At 36.1% G+C, this 15343-nt stretch overlaps 1 protein-coding gene across 14 annotated transcripts; it reads right to left on the bottom strand.

Annotated features, from left to right (window-relative positions):
• Window positions 1–3563: 3563 nt before the first annotated feature.
• LOC18439741 (trafficking protein particle complex subunit-like protein) lies at window positions 3564–15075 on the bottom strand. Of its 14 annotated transcripts, none has more exons than XM_020670658.2 (10): window positions 14531–15075; window positions 13477–13538; window positions 13000–13114; window positions 12788–12911; window positions 12118–12198; window positions 10690–11025; window positions 9393–9577; window positions 7769–8604; window positions 6411–6939; window positions 3564–4931 (listed from the first exon to the last, which is right to left on the bottom strand). In XM_020670658.2, the coding sequence occupies exons 1-10, from the start codon at window positions 14869–14871 to the stop codon at window positions 3974–3976; spliced, it is 3567 nt and encodes a 1188-aa protein (XP_020526317.2). In that variant the 5' UTR covers window positions 14872–15075; the 3' UTR covers window positions 3564–3973. The 14 variants fall into 14 exon arrangements, with proteins under 14 accessions (XP_020526317.2, XP_020526318.2, XP_020526319.2 ...); XM_020670659.2 differs by having other exon boundaries at window positions 6411–6936; XM_020670660.2 differs by having other exon boundaries at window positions 7769–8601.
• Window positions 15076–15343: the final 268 nt, after the last annotated feature.

The following is a 15343-nucleotide window of genomic DNA, read 5'->3' as shown; positions in this document are numbered from 1 at the left end:
TTGGGGCTTTAAAAGACTAAATAGTCTTAAATACCCTTAAGAATAGGCAAATTACACTGTGCTCTATATATCTGAGAAAATAGTATGATCATAGTGGACCACCAACGTCACTCATTTGCTTGAACGGTGATGAAACAGTATTAAGTTCAAAGTGTATAGTCATCTCACTCCATCACCGTTCAACCTGTTTATGAGGGGTGAGGTTTATATAAGGTGTCAACCTTAGTATATTGAAATAAGGTGCGCCTCAAAACTATACCAAAAATTTATTAATAAGGTGCGCCCTCAAAACTGTACCAAAAATGTAGTTTTAGTGCCACAAACCATGAAAACCTATTCTTGCCCCAAATTATGCAATTTAAAAGGGTGTGCTTTGTATAGAGCTGAGGCTCTAAACAAGCAAATTAGAGCCCACTTTGAAATAGTTCGAGAAATATGGTTTCAATACTGGAAATCTTTGTGATAGCCTTAAAACATATTTTCATCTTTAATTATAAAATTTAAAGCTTCAAAATAGTGTAGATCGTGCAGATCTATGATAACTTTAAAACATTGAAAATTGGTGGTCCAAAAACGCGTTTCAAGATGCCCTATTTTCAAAACTTGAAATCCATTTTTTTCTTAAGTCAATGCATCTTGATGTTGAGATGATCAATTTGAGGATATTTGGGCATCAAAACAACCTCTTCTAGTGAAATTTTTGAGATGGGCTCTAATTTTATTGTTTAGAGCCTTGGCACTATATAAACATTTTTCAATTTATAATTCTAAAAATAGTGATGATCAAGCAATCTATACACTTGAAAATCTTGAAAATAGATGGTCAAGATAATGTGTTAGAAGATGAACTATTTTTAGGACTAGAAATCCCTTTATTTTTGTGTTTATAAATCTTAAGGTCGAGATAATCGATTTAAGGGTTTTCCCGCGTAAAAACAACATAATCTATTGGATTTTTTAGGTGCATCTTACTTGTATAGTTTAAGGTTCGACACCTTAAATAAACTCTTTCCGGAGGGTAATAACCTTATCACAACACTGTTTCATTCAACTAAGACTAATCGGCTTATACTAAATGATTAAAATGCAAATTTTACCCCCATAATTTATTTGTTAAACTCCAAAAGAAAGCATATGAAAGGGCCTTTTGTCCAATAGAAAAAGGTCCTAGCCCCATAAGCTTTTGATTAAGATACAATTATCAGCTTTCCACCATTCTAACTCATGATCGAGTGTTCTAGTGGAAGTTTTGAAATTGAATGGAAATAAGTAGAATGTCGAACAGTTCATTTCTTATGTAGAATTTGATAAAGGACACGGTTTTTATGAGTCTTAGGACTCACACGTGTACATATATATATATATATATATATATATATATATATATATATATATATATATATATATATATATATATATATATATATATATATATATCATTAATACGTAAAACATGAAAAAAAAAAAAAAAAGAAAAAAAAAAAAAAAAAGAAGGGAAATTATTAGAAATATACTTTAACTTTCGTTTAATTAGAAAAAAAAAACTTTGAACTTTCGTATACCTTGTTTACACCATTTTTCCTCAAATTTGGTATTTTTTTACCAACATAGCCCTCACGGTAGTCATATTACCATAATAACTACCACATTTCGGTACTTTAAGACTAAACTAAGTATTATAGTACTTTAAATATCATAATGACCAGGCTAAGCATTACAGTACTTTAAAGACAATAATGCACACTAGGTCTCTTTCTCCCTCATTTGCCACAACAGAACATTATCGTACTTAATGCTTATCATCGTCATTACATTACTTAAAGTACAGTAATGAAAGTATTGTAATACTTAGTCTGGTCATTACGGGATTTTTAGCATAATAATACTTAGTTCGGTAATTACGGTGCTTAAAGTATCGTAATGCAGTAGTCATTACAGTAATACAACTATTGTGAATGACATTTTGGTAAAAAAAAATTGTCAAAATTGAGGAAAAGGGTATGGATGAAGTTTATAAAGTTGAAGTTTTTTTTTCCAATTAAGCGAACATTAAGGTATATTTATGATAAAAAATTTTTTAAAAAAAGGAGAAATTATTAGAAATATACTTTAATTTTTGACAAATATTTTTTTTAAAAAAAAAAAAAAAAACCGTAACTTTCATAGACCTCTTCCACACCCTTTTTCCTCATTTTTGACATTTAAAATACTTCAAGTTATCACAGTATTTAAAATGCCATATAAAATGAGGTACTTATTAAGTACCATAATGCTAAGGCTTCACGATAAACAAATAAAAAGAAGTGTGGATGAGGTTTATGAAAGTTGATTTTTTTTTAATTAGGCAAAAATAAAAGTATACTTCTGATAATTTTCCAAAAAACTAAAAAAAATAAATTTTTGGAGAAATTTTTTTGAACCTTTAGATTTTATTCTTTTAGAGGAACCACAACTTTTCATCCATCTTAAAGATGGATGTTTGATACCTCGATGGATGCAGAAATGCATCTCCCGAATCCAGGACTACTTCCCTTTTGATTAAATCTCCAAGTTTCTTTTCTTTATTTGGATGAGTCAGCCTTGCTTCCAATACCTTGGAATGGAATTTCCAAGTATTTAAATGTTGCGGTTTTGCTTCCCATACCTTGGAATGGAATTTCCAAGTATTTAAGTGTTGCAGTTTTGCTTCCAATACCTTGGAATGGAATTTCCAAGTATTTAAATGTTGCGGTTTGTATAGAGCCTAGGCTCTAAACAATCAAATTAAAACCTACCTTCAAATAGTTTCGAGAAATGTGAGTTCACTACAGAAAATCTTTGTGATAACCTTAAAGTATATTTTTATATTTATTTATAAAATTTAAAGTTTAAAAAATAATGTAGATCGATAGATCTATGAAAACTTAAAAATCTTGAAAATTGACGGTCTAAATATATGTTACAAAATACACTATTTTCAAAACTTACAATCTTTTTTTTTTTTCAACCTAATATCAATTTGAAGATATTAGAGCATCAAAACAACCTCTTCTAGTGAAAGTTTTGAGATAGGCTCAAATTTGATTGTTTAGACCCTCTCCGCTCTATATAAACTTTTCCCGTATTTAAATTCTCGAATTACAGCAAAGTACCATCGCATCATTCACAATTAACATAGACAATAAAAAAACCATTTAACATCGCATGGGTTCTTGTGATCCGATTTGAAATAGCCCATTTTTCTTTTTTCTCAAATAAGCCCATTAAAGAACATCATTATGGATCCTAAATTATTAGAATTTATTACATGGGTAAAGATTGATCCCTCTAGTCTGGTTTGATAGATTTCAAACTATTATTTAGAAACATTTTCCAATATGAAAATTCCACAAGCAAGTTTGGACAAGGATATTTATTATAATTTTTTTATCTCAGAGAGAGAGAGAGAGAGAGAGAGAGAGAGAGAGAGAGAGAGAGAGAGTTATTTCGATATCCTAGCATGACATTCAAGGAACAATTTCAGAGGAATAAAAGTCACAAAGTTGAAAATTGGATAGGTACCAAAATCAAGAAATGGTCCACACTTGTAGAAAAAGAAAAAAATGTTAAAGAGAAATTTTTCTGCAAAAGTCCACTTACAGCATATGATCATTCAACTTGAGAATTTTCTTTCCTCTAAACACACTAGGAATCATCACAACATTCTACTCCAGAGAAAATTCCTCCCCCTTAAAAGCATCTAAAAAGGAGAAAAAAAAATCAAAGAGAAATAGAAATGAATAAAGATATTCACTCTGTTGAGCTAGGTTCCAACTGAAGTGCACTAAAATATTTCTTCTGAGCTGCATCTTTTTTTTTTTTTTGGGGGCTTGTGTTTTCTTTTTCGTTTGGCACGCGGTTAGAAGAGATTGCCCTAATTCATGGAGAGAGAGAGAGAGAGAGAGAGAGAGAGAGAGAGAGAGAGAGAGAGAGAAGGAGAGAGAATTAAAGAGCATCACTGAGCAGAGATGGGTTCTGGTGCAATTCCACCCCCCTCCTCAACACAAGAAGCCCCTTCCAACTTCAAGCTCTGCTGCGAAGGGAAAACAAAGACCATTGAACCTGAACTAGCTGGTTGCAACCCAGCCGAATACCTAATTGCACTCGCACTAACCTGAGGCAACTGTTGCATTCCAGACACCAAAGCCACTGCCATGAAACTGAGCACTTGACTCGAATGGGGCAACACAAACACAGTGTCACAGTGAGACCCGCTTAGCAAAAAGCTCTGAGAATCCACCAAAGAATACCTGATCTCTTGAAGAAGCTGAGTTTGATTTTCTATCCTCACACAGAAAGAGAAAGGAACACCGAGTACAACATGTGGAGGGTATTCTAAGGTCACAATGATCTGTGGTTTCTCCACTTTAACATCAGGCAGTCGATGCCTCGTGGTAACTATGTCAGAATCCCCAACATCTCTCTTCCATCTCACACATGCTGTTCCTACCTCGAGTTCTTGGGAGGTAGAGAGAGGCGACAGAGAGAAAACTTGTTTATAGTCTCCATCAGGCACTAAAAGCGTCATCTCATATTTGGGGGCAGATTTTGGAGTAGCTTCTCTCAAAACACAAGAATTGTCGTCCAAACCATCCCTTTCGATGGTGATGGATATTACCTGCAAGGGCACCTCAGAGAAGTTCTTGGCAGTCACTAGGAGAATAGATGTTTCATTGAGGGGGAGAGTGGTTGAGCGGTCGGTATCTGACTCATTTTTAACCTTGGAGGGTAAGAGTGGGTCTCGCCTAAATTGTGTCAAGTAACGATGGTTGACAACTATGGCTGTTTTGCCCTCGATTTGCAGGCTTCGGTGGACATGCACCTTTTGCACATTAGGTTCCCCGCTAGTTGGGTAGTAGCCCAACGAAACATACAACATTACCATTTTGGGCCTGTGCCATTTGATATCTAACCTGCATTGTCAAAGAAATCAGAATCGGAAATTACACAGTGAGATGGCGAGGGAGATGAGAGAGACTTCTCAAAGCAAAATACTCGATGCTTTAGAATGTTGACATAACCGTTCTCAAAGAAAACCTCCCATGGATTAAAATGTGCAATATATTTCTTGATATAAACTCTATGGGAGAGAGAGAGAGAGAGAGAGAGAGAGAGAGAGAGAGAGAGGGATAAGAGAAGTATTACTACTTAAAAATATACTAGAAAACAGTTTTTAAGAACCAAGGCTTGGATTGGGACTCACTAGGGTCAAGCCCAAGACACCCAGTTCGACTTGGCTGAGTCAGAACAAGACCCGACCGGTCGAGGCTGCAGAACAGTTTAAGAAACTAAGACCAGTTTAAGAACACACTCGGTTGCCAAGACTGGAAAACCCCCAACTTCGGGGATATTAAAGTGCAACTATACTCAGGCAAGTTACTACAGCAACTTGCCCGAGCCACTGCATGGGTTGACAAGTTCTTTGCCTAACTCGGAGAGTCGGTAGAACTCGCCAACATTCGACAATGTTTCTAAAATATAAAGGGGGGCCAGAAATTTGAACCCATTTTTCACATTTCTCTTCATTCAAGGCTTGGATTGAGTCCAAAATTCAGGTTTATGCTTGTTTTTACATGATATGTTGATAGGATGTATCGTAATTTGAGAAAATTTTGAGAGTTCAAAATTTAGACCCAAGTCTTGGCTGAATTTGAAAAGTTGTAATTTCTTTGCAACCAATGATCAACATTGGATGAAAATTGTTTCCTAAGCCTATTTTTAGGTTCTTTATCGAATTATAGGCTTGTTTATCACAAAACATGACTAAAAATGTCAGATTTTCATAATTTGTATATTAGATTTGCTATCTACCCATGAAATTCAAAAGCTTGGATCAACTAAATCCAATTTCAAACCCAAATTGAGTTTGGGGGGTTTCAATTTGAGATACTTGAGAATGTTCTAGCAAGGATTTTCTATCAAATTTGGTTTGGGGGTTTCAATCATAAAGGATTTACATTCACATTTTTACGTTCATAAATTAAATTTTCTATATTATTAACACTTTATGATTTTCTTTATTTTCTATTTCTTATTATGTTTCCAGAAATTTTTTATTTTTTTCCAGCCTTTTCAGACAGGGAAAACTCAGTGAGCCAACACGGGTCTCGCCGAACTGACTCCCTCAGGACCGGGCCCGAGTTCCGCCTCAAAGCCACGTTTGCCAACACTAAAAGAATGAAAAAGAATATTAAGAATAAAACAGAATATTAAAAACAAGTGAGACTCGAGGTAAACCACTAGGTTTCGTCTCAGGACTCGGCAGGGCCCCAATCTGAGCCAACTCGGGTGAGTCCTGAATCAGCTTGGCAATCTTTTTAATGCTGATAAAGAATAAAAAAAAGAGGAGGATAAGAATAACCAGAAAGAATCAACTTCAGTTTTGCACCAACCTGCAGGACCAAGATTCCCCAGCATTGACAAAGGGAATGGAAATCAACCCAAAAGACTGTTGAATTTTCCTGATACTGTCAGAACCCATTTGGAGTTCATTGTTCTCAGATGATCCTGAAACTCCAAGAAGCTCGACATGGTTGGCCTCTGAAGAGATGGATTCCATATCTCTAAGGCTAACTAAGCCACCTCTTGTGTCCACAAGGTTGATCTTTATCTCTCCTGAATAAATTGCATGCCCCTTAGAAATTACATTGAGAGAAACCGGGAAGTTTTCCCCAACCAATGCAGGCCCAGGTGTGGTTAAGATAACATCTACAAGAGGGTCTGGCTCTTCCACCTGTATGAGTTTTTGACCAGAGAAAGAGAGGCTGGGATCCTTAGTTGGAAGGGTTTCAACCCTGTCCTCAAACTTCCAAAGAGGCAGATCTTCCATTGCAGCAGGACTTTCAGCTCGACAACATATGGAGAAGTGGCGCCCTATCCTCACAATGATGGATAAGCATTCAAGTTTGCCACTCTGATCTGCTATGATCACAAAAATTTGTCACCACACTAAAAAGAAAAACAAAGATATATTGAGTTGACAACTGATTCCACGCTGTAAAAAAAAAAAAGAAACAATTGACATAACCAGGTACAACATGAACAAGAAAGAGAAAATCCTAACAATAAACGATAGAAGATAACAACATATAGAAACGTGTATAATATGGAGAAAAAACAAGGTGTTGATTGAGATATTAAAACTAAGGTAAATAATAAAATATGTGAGAACCAGAGTATAACATGTGAATTAACGCGTTTATACACAACCATGTGCATGCACGTGCGTGGGTGCACACATGAGAAAGACTAGTTTTATTTTCATGTCACATGCTGAAATTTGGATGTTAGAATGGACCCATTTCTGTTTCGAGCGGGCACAAGAATCCAAGGTTTCAAAAGACACGAGGAGGCCCCGAGGTGGCCTGACTGGTGCCCAGGGGCTAGGTGGGCGCCCAGAACCTCGGGTGCCCTGTAAGTTTTTTCACTTTGGGGGTTAAAAATAAACCCCATAATGTTTTTATACAACCTTGGGGGTCAAAATGCCCCCTTTGCCCTTTTGAGCGATTTAAAAAAACGAAAAAAGGCCTTACGGCCTTGGGCGCCCGCCCAGATACATGCACCCGTGTAGGGCTGCCTAGGTCTAGGAGTGCGGATTTTTGGTCCAGGCCGCCTAGGCGCCAGGCAGACCGTTTTTTAAAACATTGCAAGAATCCATTTACAATCAAAGCTTGACAAAATCTTAAATAATGCATGAGTATGCAAGATGTCAAAAAAGTGGAATGTGCATAAAGGTTTCCAATTGACTTACCGGATTTGATGTCATATGTGAATCGCCGCCATTTGTTTGTTTCAAGCTTTAGAACCGAAACTTTCTCAACTCTCACATTGTCACCCTCAGGAAAACTTTGGTGACCTCGAGAAATCTGCTCATTGCAAATGATAAAATTACAAGGGGACTGATTGAACTGAATTTCCAATTGATCAATCTCAACAGGATGTGGCAACTGTGATAGGAGTGATAGAGTAAGCATAGTGGGAACCCCTGGCTTAACAGCTTGCTCATGGAAAGCAACACAGGCCAGAAGGACTGCTCTAAGGGGGCTAACGAGATCAATCTCAAGGCACAAGGGATGATCTTCATTTATGTTGAGGCTATCATTAGACATCAAAGCTGATTCTCCTTTCAAAAGATTGAAAACCTCCTCACTTATTGTCACTCTTTGTGAAAAACTAGCAGGACCGATTAGCTCGTAGTCATGTTTATTATTGGAAGAGTCAATTTCATCATTATCAAGAACAGGCAATGCAGCTATTTCTAGAGAGTATTCAATGTAATCTTTTAGTAAACTGAGCCTTTTTGAGCACTCCCTCAAATAACCCAAGATCGCCCACAGCAAAGTAACCCAACCCTCTTGCCTGTAACGGCCTGCAATACTGTCAAAAAGCTTTTTTGCACTACCAAAATCCCCAGAAGCCAAATACTCTCTTGCCATACGGTTGGCACAGTAAGATGCCATCCTTTGAGAATTGAGGGTGGTGTATAGATCAAAAGATTTCCGGAGAAGAGCAATTATCTCATATGAATCCTGGAACCTTTTTGCTTCTTCAATGGCATAGGCAATGTACTCTGCATCACTCAAACTGCTGAATACAAAATGTTGGGGTCAGTGTTTGAAAAGAAAAAGCATCAATGTAAACAGCTAGGAAAAAGGGGGAAACTACAGAATGATACTACATTGAAATAGATATAATGAATGTCCTATATGTAGGGAAAAAAGAAACAGAGAAAAGAGACTTCCATATTGCATTTGCAGAATTTATTATATTGCCCTAACTTTAGGGGTGTCCAGAATACTGTGGTGCTGGCAGTCGCATAAATTGTTGGCATTTTTGTTCTGCTATTATTGTATTACAGCACGTATACTATGCTCCCACGGGAGAACAGATGTACATCTACTCCCTCGGTTAGAAGACCCATTTTGGATGGATATTTTCAATCTGAAATTTTGGGAACCACTTAAGAATCACTAGATGATTATTCTTAAAATAAAATAAAATAAATTAATTTTGAGTTTTCTAACACTTAGATCTCACCCTATAAAATTGGGCAGTCTCTATTCAAACTTGAGACTTTTTTTTCAAGTGCATAGAGGATTCAATTAGGATTTTTTTTTTTAAAACTGAGGTTAATCTATGGGTTGAAGAGTTATATCTCCAAAATTTGGGCTCCTAATATTAATCCTAGATGGAGATGTACAGTACACTCCCATAAGAGCATAATATCTTTTGGCATTGTTTTAAACAGGTGCCAAATAAATGTTTCTCCAATATAAAAATACAAGTCTTATATTATACTCATCTAAAGCATTATGAAAAGAAATGGAGGTGAAAAGAAATGGAGGTGTTATGATGTACTCATCTGGGAAACTTACCTTTGCATTGCAAAGGTATCCCCTCGCTCAAGTAACAATGCGAATTGACCCACATATACAGATGGTACGACAGAGTCTGGGTTACTTTCGATTGCAGCAACCCCTTCGGGGCGTTTGAGTGTTTCTGACATGGACAGTTGGAAGCCCAGAGAAATTTTCTTCTCCCTAAGATAATGGGCAGCTAGCTGTTGAATTAGATTAAAGACAAGTATAAGCAGATTAAGATGGACACAAGCATTCTAGTATGTTATGTCATTAACCTTGCCATATTATAGTCCATAAAAGCTGAAAAATCCAATAAATTCAGAAAGTTATGTAGTACCAGTTTTTTTTTTTTTTTTTTTAAGTAATTATTTAGAACCGGTGTTGTAAAAGCGGTCCATAAAAACAAACAACTAGAAAAAAAACTAAAAGTTTGGTCAAAACCGGCCTGAAATGGCTGGCTCACACCAGTTTAACTGGATCGACTGGTCCAACCTGGCTGGTTCAGACAGGTTCGATGCCCACCCCAATTCGGGACCTATTCCCAGTCTAAAACAAGCCAGTTTGATACGGTTTTAATAACATTGAATTAAATTAAATATGAGAAATTTATTAAATCCAATGAAAAATTAATCATCCATAGCCCAAACTAAATAACGTTGAATGAATTAAAAATGGGCAAGGTTTCTAAAAGGTGTCAACCGTAAAAATGAAAGTAAAAAGCACCTCTAAATCTTGTAAAAGATGTATTTTCAGTGCCGAAACCTTTTCAATGGCCTAAAAAACTATTTTCACCCCTATTTATGGAATTTAAAACTACATAGATGGTGAAGATCGAGCAGATTAATTAACACCTGAAAATTTTAAAAATGGTTCAGATAATATATTAGAAAATGTACTATTTTTAGGACTTGAAATACTTTTTTTTGTATATCCATACATCTCGAGGTCGATCAATTTTAGGGTTTTTCCACATTTGGAAAGACCTTTACAGAGATTTTTAAGGTGTACCTTACTTCTACAGTATAAGGTTGACACCTTATATAAACTTTTTCCATTAAAAATTATCTATCAAAAAAATATTGGTTGACTTAAAAATCAACTCTCCTATCTCCTTGATGGTCTTTCCCAATTTCCTCTCATATGCTTCTGTGTGTGCAGTGGTTGCAGTTGCGCATCTCACGGGCCATGTACTACTGCAGATTAATTTGTTTTGAGTCTTACAGGCCATAATGAAACAAGATAGACAACAATAAAGGATTTCTTACAATAGTTTGAACAATAACAGGACATGTTCATAGTCCAAGATTCAAACCTGGTAATAGTAAGCTGGTTGTAGCTCCCACTCAGTAATCTGCCTCTCAGATGTCCCAGAAGGGGAAACTCCAGCGCTTGGAATTGAACTTGTTTCCAATAATTCTGCAAAGACTAAAAATTGTCTGCTCACCCACTCCCAGTGAAGGAGAACAGCTTCAGGAACTCCTATCAGCCTCTTGTACCATGCGGCATGCTTCCAAAACCACTGGATTGCTTCAAAAACCTTCCCACTATGAAGTAACAAAGTGGAAACCTTGAAATGAAGTTGCTCTGCCACTGCTTTTATCTCAACCAAGCGTTGAATTGGAGGCAACCTTGTTGTAATCCCAATCATCTGTAGATCACGCAAATCAACTCGGCAATGAACAACATGAAAATTAAAAACATCGTTCTTATTTTTCTCTTTTAACGGGAAAAAAGTGCTAGAACAATCGCTGTGGATCTAATTTTTCGGAGAGAATAACTAGTCTAATTTAAACAGTATAGACCCCCAAAATTTTAACATTTCCAAACTTACAGGCACTTTCTGGAAAAGTATAAAGGAACATCCACATATGTCACGTAGACTATTAATCTTTTTCAAGTTTATATACAAGTACAAACTTTATAATAAAAAAAGAGGAAAAAAAAAAAACCAAATTGGAGTAAAAAATTTATGCATGTGCTGACTTATTGTACCAAACATGTTTCCTAGATCTGCTCCTTAATAATTATCTTTTCATTGATTTTTAGTTTTGCTGTGCAAAATATATTTTCAAAATTTTTGCCTTTATTCACCCAACAGTTGTGACAAGTGACAAATTTCCTTAACAATGTATATGCAATTCAAAATTAATGTCTTTCCTTCTTTCTCTATTTCCAGGAGGCAAACAACCCGGAAGCTAAATTAATTAAACGAGACCACAACTGATTTGCAAGTGAAAAATTAGCAACTTCTAATGATACCAGTGACGCTTCAAAGGTGTGCAGCCTCTCTTCCACCAGGGAGATCATGGATACAAAACTTAGTCGAAAGTGGTCTGTATCTTGCCAAAAATAGTTTTACCCATGTAAATATAAATGCATACATCCTCAAGTAAGCCACAATAAAGCAGTATGTCTTTCAAATAAATACTTTGAATTTGCCATACACAAATAAGACTATCCACAGATTTTTGAAGATGTAGGACCTTTGGCCAGTTCCTTTTTATCCACTGTCAAGATGGTCTTTTATTTCCTTATGTGGTGTTTTTTCTTTTTGAAGGTTATGTTCTTATTATATGGTACTGTTTTCCATGTTAGCCATGTGGAAATGCAAACAAACAATGTAATCCGATTGCTATGTATACAATAAAATACTAAACTCATCTATCAATGAATAATACCAGTGTAGCAAATAAAGCCAATCACATGAATGGCCAATTTTCAGGGAAAACGGATAAGATACCTCATGTAAAGCAAAGTAGGCATTCTCATAATATTTCAAGGCCTCAACCCAATCTCTTCGAAACTCTGCATATACAGCAACCTGGTGTTCCAGATTATCCAAAAAAGATAACAAATAATCATTACCCACTTAACAAAAAACAAAAAAACACAAAACACCACATTGCTTTTCATGTGGAGTAATTCACTCCATATCCTAATTAATTCAGTATTTCTTTTCTCTTACCGTGTTTTCTGTTTTAAACTTTTAGAGTGGATAAAAATAAGTTAACAGTGCTAAGATTCTCATGTCAATATGAAATAACTTATCAAAATAGATAACATATTTGCCGTGAAGATAATCCATTACCATCATCAAAGCCTTTTCCCAACTAATTGGGATCATATAACTAAATATTTAAAAACATGTAGGAGAATGAGATAGCCCTGGCTCTTAACCCCAAAAAAAAAAGATAGGCCAAATATTGGGTAACTTTAGTTTTGCGAAATATATCTTTTGGTAAACAACATTGACTACATCATCGGCCAAAAGGAGTAATACCATTTTTCAGCATTATGATGTGTACATCTCATGGATTCGCACCATGAAAACATGTGCAAAATTATCAATCTAAGTGAACTGATAAAAAGAGATTATCAATCTAAAATTACAGGGAAATGAAGGAACATGCCTTGAAGCAATAACGGATATTCAACTCAGGGAAATTAAACGTCTTCTTTTCGATCCGGGTCTTGAGCCTGCGTCCTTCGTCCCTGTAATACGTAAGTGACAATTCCGAAAAGATGCTGGCCAATCTGCAAGATGCTTGAGATATGAGGTGACCAATTTGATCAAATTCTAAAGTTCGAGTTCAAATTGGAAGCAACTGCATCAAAATTTTACCTGCTGAGGGATTGCTTTACTTCCAATGGATCCTTTTGTGCATAAACAATAAGGTATTTGGCATCTATTTCTGCACGCTTCCTCAAAGCAATCATACGATCCTCATTGCCATCATCTGCTTAATAGAAAAGTTCAAGAACGTTTTATATGTGAACAAAACAAAAATACACGATGAATGGCCAATAATCACATCCTTTATAACCACATATCTCTGAAAAACTAGGTCTGAGCTTCCATTAAAATTCTAAATATATTGACTATGTCATGAATGTAGCAATCTTTTAGATTAAAACCACAGCCTTTAGAGAGGAAATGAGCAGTGTATAAACTTGGGAGACAAAAAGATAATAAAAAAGGGGAGAAAGAGAAGTGTGGGCTGCTTCTTAAAAGAAGTTGAAATGAAAAAATGCAACCAAGGTATGATGCAGAGTAAACAACGTGAAAATAATGTCTACAGAACGGATTTACTGTACTAACCCCTGGGACCTGTTTGCACCAGCACCACCACGAGTTTGATGTTTTGGACACGAATCACAACTCTGTTCATGAATGCCAAATGGCAATATCAAAACTAGACCAATAAAACTTTTGCACATCATGAGACTATCTGCACATTTAGCTATATAAGTAAGCCAATGCTTCTACGAAAAATAGACTTCTTTTGTATCAGAAAATCTATTTCAAATCATTTCAAGAGGATGAGAGACAAAAAGAGGGAGAGAGGTTCGTTAAGGTATACTTCATTTGAATCAGCAATTCATCACTCAATTGCACCATAGGACCTTGAATTATTTTGATTACTCGTTGATTAGTCCAATTCACAATTCTCATAGAGAATTTAGTATGATGTATTGCACTGATTCTCTTACATAGACCTACCCTTTTCTTTTCTTTTTTGCTCAATAGACCATTTATTTCAAGCAACAATATCATCCTAAGCACTTCAAAGGTTCATATCTATGAGTTAACCCAATTTTTTTACTTTTTCACACAAATTCTTCTTCACGTAATATGATAGTATGTATTATACTGATTCATAGACAAATTTCTAATCAATTGTTATTGGGTTTAACCAAATTTCCTCATTTTCTTATAATTAATCTCCCATTCAACCAAAACATGCAACTAACCCTTATTTGTGATGGTCCCTTGCACATTTGATACCACATATCAAGACCAGTCCTTTTCATTTCAAAATCACATCTAAAGAATAAAAGAAGCATATAAAGGATAAAAGAAGTCATCTTGCTAAAATAATAAGTGGAATCACTAACTCAATTCCCCAAATTAACCATTAATTGGGCCCAATTAACCATCTGTTTCCATTACAGCAGCTAAAAATCAGTGATATAATCCAAATAACTACAATCATGTATCATTTGGATTTTGGAATTTTGAGAAATATGTTAACGTTATATATATAAGGTAGATATCATTTAGAATTTTAGAGAGAGAAAAATAAGATCCACACTTTATTCCCCAAAAATATAGAAATTAGAGAGAGAGAGAGAAAAAGAGAGACGATCCATACTTTAGGTTTTCTATATCAGTGCAGACCTGAAGCCACTGTGTTGGGTCCCCGAAAACGTGATCCCAGTTAAATAAGGCGGCAACAACAGAGGGGAGACGGGTCCTGTGCTTGGAGAGCCAGTCACGCTTTATGAAACCACCGGGCTGTCGGTGAGAATCTAGGGTTTCCTTTTGCTTGGAAGCCATGAGAGAGATCTTCGAGAAGTCTGGTAAAGCCAGGGTGTTCATGGGTGGGGCTTCGGAGTGGAGGAAGCTGGAAATGGTGGGGTGGAGCTCTGGTACACCCACCAGAGACACCAGCGAGACCGGTGGGGTTCTCAATTCTTCAGGGTATTCCTCCATTGTTAATAGAACTGAGCAGCGAGTGCCTCAGCTCTCTCTCGCTATAGTGATTCAGCTCTCTCTTTCTCTCTCTAACCAGGGTTGTGGAATCCTTTCAGGCAGTGAAGTTCAAACTGGGTTGCAGAAGAGAAAGAGGGTGGGTTCCACTGGGCCAATGATCTCTCTCTCTCCTCTCTCCTACCTGAGATCTCTCTGTCTCTCCTCTCTCCTACGTGAGATATCTCTCTCTCTAAAGTACGCACCTGCGTACTCCTCCTACTCCTGCATGCGCAGTGTGCTCCCGTCGGAGCATATTGTATATTTGCTCTCATGTGCAATACACAGGAAATATAGGAAATATGGGAAGATGTTCGACTCCAAGAGTTTTCAATGAGACAAAATATATTATACTCCGCAGTAGTCTACTGTCCATTCGCCCTCTCTAATATAAGTATTAGAAAACTCTAAATTTCAAATTTTTTTCTATTGAGAA

The sequence above is a fragment of the Amborella trichopoda genome, chromosome 3 (genome assembly GCF_054954075.1).
Source record: "Amborella trichopoda isolate Santa Cruz 75 chromosome 3, AtrichopodaSantaCruz75HAP2 v2.0, whole genome shotgun sequence".
NCBI lineage: Eukaryota > Viridiplantae > Streptophyta > Magnoliopsida > Amborellales > Amborellaceae > Amborella > Amborella trichopoda.
This window is presented reverse-complemented; position numbering and strand designations above follow the sequence as displayed.

Bases quoted from the DNA above. Each gene is read 5' to 3' on its own strand.
- LOC18439741 (XM_020670658.2), bottom strand. From the start codon at position 14,871: ATGGAGGAATACCCTGAAGAATTGAGAACCCCACCGGTCTCGCTGGTG. The intron at 8,605-9,392 runs GTAAGTTTCCCA...TTTTGTATTCAG, and splicing joins GATACCTTTGCAATGCAAAG to CAGTTTGAGTGATGCAGAGT. The intron at 6,940-7,768 runs GTAAGTCAATTG...TTGTGATCATAG, and splicing joins CACATATGACATCAAATCCG to CAGATCAGAGTGGCAAACTT.